Source organism: Ciona intestinalis, unplaced genomic scaffold, assembly GCF_000224145.3.
Source record: "Ciona intestinalis unplaced genomic scaffold, KH HT000139.2, whole genome shotgun sequence".
Classification (NCBI taxonomy): Eukaryota; Metazoa; Chordata; class Ascidiacea; order Phlebobranchia; family Cionidae; genus Ciona; species Ciona intestinalis.
This window is the reverse complement of record NW_004190461.2, coordinates 1-10,080: the sequence shown is the minus strand read 5'-3', so window position 1 is coordinate 10,080 and position 10,080 is coordinate 1. Positions and strand designations below refer to the sequence as shown.

General features: G+C 40.3%; 3 protein-coding genes across 7 annotated transcripts in view; 1 reads left to right on the top strand and 2 right to left on the bottom strand.

Moving 5' to 3' along the window:
- The window catches only part of LOC108950397 (calmodulin-related protein-like), a 1,919-nt gene extending 588 nt beyond the window's left edge, over nucleotides 1-1,331 (bottom strand). For 2 of the 4 annotated variants that reach the window (XM_018816101.2, XM_018816103.2), the window contains exons 1-5: nucleotides 1,251-1,331; nucleotides 728-928; nucleotides 478-645; nucleotides 311-430; nucleotides 24-229 (exon numbers count right to left, since the gene is read on the bottom strand). In XM_018816101.2, the coding sequence (XP_018671646.1) occupies nucleotides 24-229; nucleotides 311-430; nucleotides 478-645; nucleotides 728-928; nucleotides 1,251-1,300 (745 nt within the window). In that variant the 5' untranslated portion in view covers nucleotides 1,301-1,331. The other 2 variants (XM_018816102.2, XM_026839002.1) reach the window with 2 other exon arrangements.
- A 508-nt stretch (nucleotides 1,332-1,839) lies between these two features.
- On the top strand, nucleotides 1,840-3,482 carry LOC104266666 (citrate synthase, mitochondrial-like). Its single transcript, XM_009863433.3, has one exon. It carries the CDS (start codon nucleotides 1,961-1,963, stop codon nucleotides 3,359-3,361), a length of 1,401 nt encoding a protein of 466 aa, XP_009861735.1. The 5' UTR covers nucleotides 1,840-1,960; the 3' UTR covers nucleotides 3,362-3,482.
- A 1,884-nt stretch (nucleotides 3,483-5,366) lies between these two features.
- Nucleotides 5,367-9,758, bottom strand: LOC100180639 (general transcription factor 3C polypeptide 1). Of its 2 annotated transcripts, XM_002125553.4 has the most exons (21): nucleotides 9,634-9,758; nucleotides 9,531-9,580; nucleotides 9,422-9,484; nucleotides 9,235-9,372; nucleotides 8,980-9,143; nucleotides 8,843-8,921; nucleotides 8,567-8,682; nucleotides 8,300-8,447; nucleotides 8,162-8,231; nucleotides 8,008-8,098; nucleotides 7,818-7,945; nucleotides 7,567-7,666; nucleotides 7,394-7,481; nucleotides 6,792-6,972; nucleotides 6,576-6,743; nucleotides 6,368-6,504; nucleotides 6,240-6,317; nucleotides 6,059-6,187; nucleotides 5,894-6,008; nucleotides 5,752-5,841; nucleotides 5,367-5,658 (listed from the first exon to the last, which is right to left on the bottom strand). In XM_002125553.4, the coding sequence occupies exons 2-16, from the start codon at nucleotides 9,564-9,566 to the stop codon at nucleotides 6,467-6,469; spliced, it is 1,608 nt and encodes a 535-aa protein (XP_002125589.4). In that variant the 5' UTR covers nucleotides 9,567-9,580; nucleotides 9,634-9,758; the 3' UTR covers nucleotides 5,367-5,658; nucleotides 5,752-5,841; nucleotides 5,894-6,008; nucleotides 6,059-6,187; nucleotides 6,240-6,317; nucleotides 6,368-6,466. The 2 variants fall into 2 exon arrangements, with proteins under 2 accessions (XP_002125589.4, XP_026694802.1); XM_026839001.1 differs by lacking the exons at nucleotides 5,367-5,658; nucleotides 5,752-5,841; nucleotides 5,894-6,008; ... (2 more) ...; nucleotides 6,368-6,504; nucleotides 6,576-6,743 and having other exon boundaries at nucleotides 6,965-6,991; nucleotides 9,634-9,755.
- Between the last annotated feature and the right edge of the window lie 322 nt (nucleotides 9,759-10,080).

The following is a 10,080-nucleotide window of genomic DNA, read 5'->3' as shown; positions in this document are numbered from 1 at the left end:
ACTATGCTTCAACCAATCCTTACTTTCAATAGCTTGAAATCTCTCATTGGTTGGTTCAACACACGTGACATGACGTTCCTTCTTATGATTGGTTTCCCCAAACGAGCTCGTCGCTGATTGGTTGGATTTGTCTTCTACGTCATCAAACTTGTGTTTGTCAATCGAGTCGCGTAATGACGTCACAAACCTTCTGTAATCGATGACACCTGTGTCGTCACAATCGGCAAATCTGCAGGTAATTGTTACGTCACAAACGTGAAAATTGCGTCACACGCACGATAGTTACGTCCCACACACGATAATTACGTACTTAATCATCTCGTGAGCTTCTTTTAATGATAAATCCTCCCCGTGATTCATCATGAGTCGCAATAAATCATCTTTCGTGACTTTTCCGTCGTAATCGCGGTCAATGATAGCAAAGGCGTCCCTGCAGCACAAGTTTACACCCCCCCTCACAATATATAACCCACCCACCTCAAGTCACCATCCTCCCCCTTTAATTCCTTCATATGTTCAATTATCATACAAAACTCGCTAAAGTCGATTGTGACGTCACCATCGACTTCCATTAATGACGTCACCTCTTCTATTTCGTCATCAGCGGGATTGTAGCCGAGCGCTCGCAACGCCATCTCCAATTCGCTTTAACAACAACAATATATTAAAACCCCCACACCCCACACCCATCAACCCCTACGTTCCACCACCACACCCCACATCGAACCTTAAATTCATCGTCTTCGAATTCCCCGTGTCGTAGAACTCAAAGACTTGACGAAACTCATCGATCTCGTCCAAACTGAACCCCTTAACTCTTCTGACGTCATATTGTTCTTGCAATCGTTTCCTCCCATGCACTGTCTGTCTGCTGGTTTGTCGTCGACCACCGTCACCAAATACACCACGCGGCCGTCGAGGCGCGTCGCTGGAATATAATTATTACGTCACAATAAGCTGCATTACACCACAATACACACCTTACCCCATTCTAACTAAATGCGATAATTTAAAAAACTTTTAATTTAAAGCATTATGTTAATCAATATGTAGATCTTACCCAAGGAACCAACCCATAAAATCAATATCTGCATTGAAACTACACATATCGCTGACAAGGTAATACTAGAACTACAACCGCAACCAACTGTTGACAACTAACTTGTCGATCAATATTCTTCGGCGCGTCTAAGTCATTATTACGTCACTTTAATTAAACGATGCTACTATGACGTCACAAACATACTTACGAGGCGATGAATATGAAATTGTTGAGCAGCGCGTCCGCCATTTGTTCCATATTTACAGAAATCAAAAACACAAAAACACAAACTTCGACCAGCCAGTCTCACCCGCTTATATGAAGGTCTATGTATAATTCAAGACGATCCGACACGCTGGAGAAATTCCAAGGTTCAGGAATTAATAAAAAAAAGAGATCCGCAAGCTTGTACCGAAACCATTGATTCTTATAACTTAATCAACTTAAATAAATAATTCATAGGTATTGTTGTTAACCCACAATTAGATGGGTTACAAACAACTTCATTAAGTACCCGACGTTTAATTTCGGGGCCAAGCAATTTATTCGACTTTGGTTAAAACTTAATTAATCTTTAAAATAAAGACAAACAATCAATTTAATTTGTTAAAATGATTATTCGTTAACCCGATTCATTAAATGTAGCGAACAATTTCATGCATCGTTAAACATCGTGTGCGAGTTATTTAAACGAAAAACACCGAATTTAATTTCATAAGTTTGTCGCGCTTTTGGTCGTTATGGTTAGGGGTCGAAATATTTTTTTTATCATGGAAACATTATATAATGACGAAATGGCGTACTGGACGATGATTGGTTAAAATTGAAACCACTGAAGCATATCTACCGACCTTAAGCCCTAACCCCCCTAACCTGGATTTCATTTCTCGCAAACTTCAGTCGAATATTCTACAAATCATGGCTTTCCGGAATTCAATTCAAAAAGTTTTCCCAAACCTGCAATCTTTAAACCGAGGATTGGCTGTCGGTTCGAGGAGGTATGTTTCCGCATCTACCGACCTGAAAGAAGTTCTAGCAGCAAAAATCCCTGAAAAACAATCGGAGATTAAAGAATTTAAAAAAGAATTCGGCGGCGCCAAAGTGGGCGATGTATCGGTGGACATGATGTATGGTGGTATGCGTGGGATCAAGGGGATGGTTTGGGAACCTTCAGTACTTGACCCTGAAGAAGGGATTCGATTCCGAGGTTACACAATCCCAGATTGCCAAGATTTGCTTCCAACTGCTGCAGGTGGTGAACAACCTTTACCTGAAGGTTTGTTTTGGCTTCTATGTACCGGTGACATACCAAGTAAAGATCAAGTTCAGTGGTTGAGTCGCGAATGGGCAAATAGAGCTGATCTTCCCACGCATATTGTAAACTTGTTGGACCAACTGCCCAGCAGCGTGCACCCTATGTCTCAACTAAGCGCCGCGCTCAGTGTGTTAAATACCGAATCCAAGTTTGCGCAAGCATATTCCGACGGTGTTCACAAGAACGAATATTGGCAACATATTTACGAAGATGCGATGAACCTTATCGCCAAGATACCGATCATCGCTGCAAAGATTTACCGGAACTTATATCGCGAGGGCAAATTCAACGGAACCATCGACGAAAACGCTGATTGGTCGTTAAACTTCTGCAATATGCTCGGGTACAACGATCCAGAGTTTATCGAGTTGATGAGACTTTACCTTGTGATACATTCCGACCACGAGGGGGGAAACGTTAGCGCTCACACATCTCATCTAGTGGGAAGCGCGCTCAGTGATCCTTACCTGTCCATGGCTGCTGCTATGAATGGGCTCGCTGGACCTTTGCATGGGTTGGCCAACCAAGAAGTTCTTGTTTGGTTGACGGGAGTTTACAAGGAGCTTGGCGGGAAAGAAGTTACCGATGAAGAATTGCGAAAATACATCTGGGATACTTTGATGAGTGGACGGGTTGTGCCGGGGTACGGACATGCTGTGCTGAGGAAGACTGACCCACGTTATACTTGCCAGCGTGAGTTTGCATTGAAACATCTTCCTGACGATCCAATGTTTAAACTGGTCGGCCAACTCTACAAGTTGGTTCCTGATATTCTGCTTGAACAAGGGAAAGCCAAGAACCCATGGCCCAACGTAGATGCGCACAGTGGGGTGTTGTTGCAGTATTATAAGATGACCGAGATGCAATACTACACCGTGTTGTTCGGGGTTTCCCGCGTCCTCGGTTGTCTCTCTCAACAAATATGGAGCCGAGCTCTCGGCTTGCCGCTGGAACGACCAAAGTCCATGAGCACCGAAGGATTGAAAAAATTCGTCAAGAAATAAATTGTTTAAAAATAAGTTTATAATTTATTAGAAGTTTGTGTTAAATATGTTGCTATATTGATTAACCAATGTAAAGTTCGATTGTGCGTTAGCGAGAATAAATATTTGTTCAAGTCCATGGTTTGCTGCCTCTTATGTGCCGCATCGACGTCAATGATCTGAAAATAAAATTCAAAAAATAAAAGTAAAATTAAACAATGGATTGCAACATACTTTGAACCAGCTATGTTAGGAACGTTTGGTTTCTTTTTAACATTTTGTTGATTCGTTATCTTCCCCTTCCCTCCCTTATCGACTACTTTTCCTTTAAAAGCTCGCGTTAAATCAACTTTGACCGTCGGCATTTCTGTTAAAGTCATCGTTAATTAAATACTTGGCTGACCTTTTGACCTCCCTTACCAACTTCATCTTGAGTTACCTCGTTTTCATCCAACCCCAACCGAACAGGGGCGTACAAGTTGCACCATTGCTGGGAATATATGGGGTTCATATTTAAAATCACAAAACAAACAATTGTCAAAAGATCTTTTACACTTAAACCATCACAAGGTATTGGTATAAAAAGCAACAGCATGCATATCTACCTTAGCTTTGGGTGATAACCCAACATCAGTACATGAATAATACCACTGTGGCAACCCCATATGCATCAACATTAGTCGATAATATGTAGTAAAGTTGGTAGCAAGATGTGACCAACATAGAGATCTATCGAGGAACCAAATCTCGGCGTTCTGGGCCGGCAAACCTGGATTTTGTTTTAGGATAAATTGATCTTGTTTAGTTTTGTATGGCTTGGTGGCCACTGGGTTGGAGCAACTTCCACTAAGTATCTTGCCCAATGACACATACACCCAGAATGGTGACAGCTAGGATTAAACATAACTTCTTGAGGGGAAAGCACCCACCCATAAACCACTTAAACCTCACCAGGCACTGCTTTCATGTACACAAGGCAAACTTTCCCAACCCCATTACAAGCATCGAGCTCAAATATTCGACTCCTCCCGTCAAAGTGAGGTTCGTCGTCGCCCTCATGCTCCACGTCGGCAATTGTGATGTTGCTTCCCATCGTGGCCGTCGAACCAGCGTGGCTCAACTTTGAAAGTTCGTTGATCGAGTTTATTTTCATCTCTCCAACTGGAACCTTGGTGTCTGTCGAAAACGGTTACCATGTATGTACGTTTTGGGAGACGTTAAATTTGGAAAATCTTTTGAATAAATTCTAAAGCCAATAGTGGCGAACAAAACACAAGTGGCGTGCACCACAATAGATGATTACTTCTATATTTCTCCACAACATTACCATTGATATTGACTTTCCATGTTAACAACAATCCATTGGTTGTTAAATAAAAACTTTTCAAATCATCGGGCAGAATGCAGCTGTTGCGTTGTTCCCAACCGACCAGGGTGTGACGCTCCGCTTGTGGAAACTTTGACAATGAAACCTCCGAAACACCAGGACGTTTTTCTAGAAAGATATTTTAAAACAGTTTATGTAATTATTTGTGCGACAATGTATTATTTGTACGACAACTCGTAAGCTGGCACGAGGTGTTAAACCCATGTGATAACGACTGTCGTTTTCCGGCCATGCGAGGATAAAGTTACATTCAGTAAATAATGAAGAATTCTCCCGTATGTTACAGATTAGGCTGGTGGGAAGTGTTAGAGGTTATAAGGGCTTAGTTACTGTTTAATGGTTAGCAGATAACGTAGGGGCGGATTCTTCACTAGCACTATATATTGGTTACGCCAGCTGTGTCATAGATGTGAAAGAACTGGCAATTGTTGGTCACCGTATATGGCGATCGTAACGTCTACGAACACAATACAAACTACAGAAGATGTTTTTTTTACACAAACTATTTATTAAAACCATTATTTCACCTTACCCAATGTCGTAGCAACCCCTAAAGTTAATCTTTCAATAAGTTCTTCAACGCCAAGCTGAGCCATGTTGTTATGAACGCTAAATGTTTAAATAAGATTTCTATTCTTTACCACCACTGGCAGCAGAGCGCATAATTTATTTACAACAATCACGTGACCAAAAGTACATCATGACGTCATAATTATTCATTCTTCAACAAAGATTCAAAATGTTTTTCCCGCTCATTCACCAACTCGTCCATCAGCTTTATGATGTATGATAAACGTAACAATCCATCGTTGGTTGTGATGTAATAATCATCCTTTTTATTCTTACTTATGACGTCACTATCGAATATTCTCCACGTCCCTGTGACGTGATCATTGCTATGACGCGACACACACTTACAATCCACGAGGCTCTGGATAAAAACCAAGCTGGATTAAATCTTCTAATACGATAATAAAGATTAAATTAATTAAAACAACGAAGGGAAATCTTCAAGAAACCAAACCTGCGTCACTTCTTCTAACACCACCCTCTGCATCGCGTGGCCAAATTGTTTCGACAATCCTCGCAAATTAACACCAGGATTGCGCAATATCTGTGATAAACATAAATATAACAAACACATGAATGTAATGCGCGATACATACATGCAGAAACACTCCAGCCACAAAAGTTTTGGCCGTGTCATAATTGATCTGTCCGTCAATATGATGCCATGGACGACAAAGGAACTTCACGATGTCATAATGAGATGTGTTGACCCTGAAAATAGAATTGTTAAAATATGTTACGCAACAAATAGTATCGCTTACGCTCCAAATCTTTCTTTAACACTTGTGGCATCATCATCATCTGTTGATGACATCACAAAAAAAAAAAATGTTTTCCCAATTTGGGGGGGTTCGTCCTCGTTTGGGGGATTTCCCACTCCAGTGCCAATCCTGTTCATGGCATAACTTGAATAACAATACGAACCCACTAACATATACCCACCCCCTTCCAGCCTCCCCCTTATACACCACCCCCCTGCTCAACCATGCACCCGCGTGCATACGTGGAATCACACGTGCTCTGCAAATAATACAAGGTTACTTTCAACCAACCTCCCCCTAAATACCAACCTTGAAATCCCGGAAGTGAAAACGAATTTCGTTTCATGGAGAATTTTCAAACATTGTTGAATATCGTCGGCTGAATGTGATTGGTCGAGAAACTTATCTTCAAGTTTTGTAACTGGGATGCCTGTCAATCAAACCTTGTGATTATGACATCACACAACACATTATGACATCCCATACCTGTAAAATCAGGGGACCCTTAGATTCACCCCCAGCATGTTTTTTCCCAATTGCCGCAAATTTTCAGGGAAACATGTGATGTCATCCAAACCGTCAATCATTATGACATCACAACGACTGAATCGTGGCCCTCGTAACGAGAACAATAGCTTTGATATGCATGACTGAACACCATTGTCACAGTATCGAACACATTTATCTGTATGAAACATATTTACAAAAGTCAAAACAATATATGCGACGTCACCTTCAAAATATTTAAAAAGATGTTTTTTTGTTTGATTTCTATGTGGTCGTTGAACCTCGACAATACACGGAACCAACGAAAGTTTTTCGGGGTGCGACAAAATCTTTTTCTCTTCGTCTACAACCCCGGCCACACCCGACAACATCATCCAGTTGGAGTAAGATGGATGCCGTTGGTACATCTGCCAATCAAATATACATCTGTCAATCAAATATACATCTGTTGGTACATCTGTCAATCAAATTTACATCTGTTGGTACATCTGCCAATCAAATATACATCTGTCAATCAAATATACATCTGTCAATCAAATATACATCTGTTGGTACATCTGTCAATCAAATTTACATCTGTTGGTACATCTGTCAATCAAATATACATCTGTCAATCAAATTTACATCTGTTGGTACATCTGTCAATCAAATATACATCTGTCAATCAAATATACATCTATGATGTGGGAGTGTGTAAAGCCGCTTATCTCCGGCCAAAACATAACAAGTTATTGTGGAAGTGTATGCCCTTGGACACTTAACTAAGCCAGCAAAGTCTCTACCACGCGAGGGTAAACAATTACATTCGATTCCCAAACCCCCTCCTACCTGGAAAAGTTCCATTAACTTCTTTTTTCTGGGATCGTCGTTCTTTGCGTGACTGTCGGCCAACATGGATTCTTCGGTTGCTTTCATGCTGTTGAAGAAAAGTTTCGTCCATGGAATATATTCAAGTTATTTCATGAAATATATTCAAGTTATTTCATGGAAACAAAACCCACCTTTTATAAAAGTCAGTTCCGATAATTGACTTGAAATCCGACATCACTAGTTCAGTGGGGAAGTTAATTTCCAACGATAAATCGTCGTCCAGGAGTGACACTAGGGGGGGTTAGTGTTTAAACTACATTATTAACTCAGCTTTGATCCCTGGGTGTTGGTTCTTATTAGAAGACCTGGGAGGCCATGTTTGGCCCATCACCCCAAGTGGTGGTTTATACACGTAGCTACGTTATCCACTACTCAAACTTACTTAACATAGAAACAATAGATCCACTGTTAACATCGAGTTTGTACGTCACGGGCGACTGGGTTTCCAAATCATTGATCGAAGAAATACAATCGTCGAAAACTTGGGAGAAATGTTGGGATCGGAACGACCTGGTTAATGGGGGGGGGGGGGTTTAATTGTGGGTGATAACGGTAACGACATCACCACTCACTGCCAGTATAGCTTCGTGATATGGTAGCTTGGCACTGCAAACGGGAGATTTCGTTTCCGATGTGGATTTTCCAATTTCTTTGATACAATGTCTGCATGAAATAGAAATAATATACTAGCATAATATAGAAATAACATAAAATCACTAAACTCACTTCTTTTCTTCAATAACTCGGACACTTGGCTGACCAGAGGTTCGGGATAATCCTCGAATATTTTGTACGTCTGTAACGACAATTGTGGATAACCATTATGACATCACAGTATATAACCCTTATGACATCACAATATACCTGGTATTGATTAAAATGTTTTTCATCGGAAGCGAGCACGGCAAATATAAGATTCTCAATAGAACATTTTAACACGTCATCTTTGTTCGTTATCCCGTCCTCGTGGTCGTGGTCGGTTGGTTCCGTTGTGAATGCTTGTACTGCGTAACTATGACGATAAAACTTGGTGACTAAACCAGTTTGTCGTTCCGATAAAAACAAAAAAAATCCTTGAATCAATGTTGGCTAAACAAGCCAACTGAACAGCAAGAAACACGAGGAACAAACCTTTGATTGAGTTCATCCACAGAATCGGGGATCACGCCCTCCATTGTACCATGGACCCCACCCTTGAACTTTAACTTTACCAACGGTAGTAGTTCCATGAAGCATGCGGAGGCCTCCTATGGGGGGCCACAATATTATATGCATAATCAACATTGTACGCATCATAATCAACATTGTACGCATCATAATCAACATTGTACGCATCATAATCAACATTGTACGCATCATAATCAACATTGTACGCATCATAATCAACATTGTACGCATCATAATCACCTGATCTGTTAAATCCACTCGACCACGAAGAACTTTCTCAACCAAATCAACGTCGGCCAAAACCTCGGCGACCGATAAACTATAGAAACAATATTAATGCATAAAAACAATATTAACATTAATAGAAATAACATTACTCGTGACATATCCTCGTCAGTTTATTTTTCATAATAAATCGTTGCCGTCTCGAACAAGCCGTTGATGTTTTATCGCAAGACTTTGAACAGTTACGCAACAACACATCTCGTACCAAACTCCAGTGGGTGGCCGTGCCAAAGGTGGTTCGCGTCGATGCGCTCGTCTGGATGAAGTTTTGTTTTAATCAGCTACAACTCACTGTGAGTTTATTGTATGTTGGATTTAGCAGCCACGTTTTTGTTTGACGTTTTTACCTTTTTAAGCAACACTGTTGCCACAACTTTACACAACAATAGAATAGAATCCTCGTCCAATGAAAAGTTGACTCTCTGCTTCCCCCGGCGGTTGCTCATTGCTTGCAGGTCCGCCGCATCAACGTGTTTCATTATTTGCTGCGAAAACTTTCGATAAAACAAGAAATATTTTGGTTAATTTTTTTACTTTTGCGATTTTTGGTGGTTTTGGTTTAATTTCCTGGCTCTTCCTTTTGCTTCCCTTTCCTCCCTGTAATATTTTAGTTAAATCAGCGAACAACCACACGATGTCCTACCTTCACCACTTTGTTCCGACCACGATTGTCAACCATTGTGATGTCATAATCTGTAACAATCAACATCGCAAACATACTTATGACATCACAAACAACAACAAACCCTGGTTCAAATCTTTCTTTGAGATCTTCAACTTCTTCTTTTCACTCCCAACCCCTGGATCTTAAACAAAAACTTTTATTTAACGGAACAAATATTCCAACAGAACAAATATTCCAACAGAACAAATATTCCAATGGAACAAATATTCCAACCGAACAAATATTCCAATGGAACAAATATTCCAACAGAACAAATGTTCCAATGGAACAAATATTCCAATGAAACAAATATTTCAACACAACAAATATTCCAATGGAACAAATATTCCAAGAGAACAAATATTCCAATGGAACAAATATTCCAATGGAACAAATATTCCAATGAAACAAATATTCCAACAGAACAAATATTCCAACGGAACAAATATTCCAATGGAACAAATATTCCAATGGAACAAATATTCCAACAGAACAAATGTTCCAATGGAACAAATATTCCAATGAAACA

Bases quoted from the DNA above. Each gene is read 5' to 3' on its own strand.
- LOC104266666 (XM_009863433.3), top strand. From the start codon at position 1,961: ATGGCTTTCCGGAATTCAATTCAAAAAGTTTTCCCAAACCTGCAATCT.
- LOC100180639 (XM_002125553.4), bottom strand. From the start codon at position 9,566: ATGGTTGACAATCGTGGTCGGAACAAAGTGGTGAAG. The intron at 8,099-8,161 runs GTGAGTTTAGTG...TATTTCATGCAG, and splicing joins CGAGTTATTGAAGAAAAGAA to ACATTGTATCAAAGAAATTG. The intron at 6,744-6,791 runs GTGACGTCGCAT...TGTTTCATACAG, and splicing joins TCTTTTTAAATATTTTGAAG to ATAAATGTGTTCGATACTGT.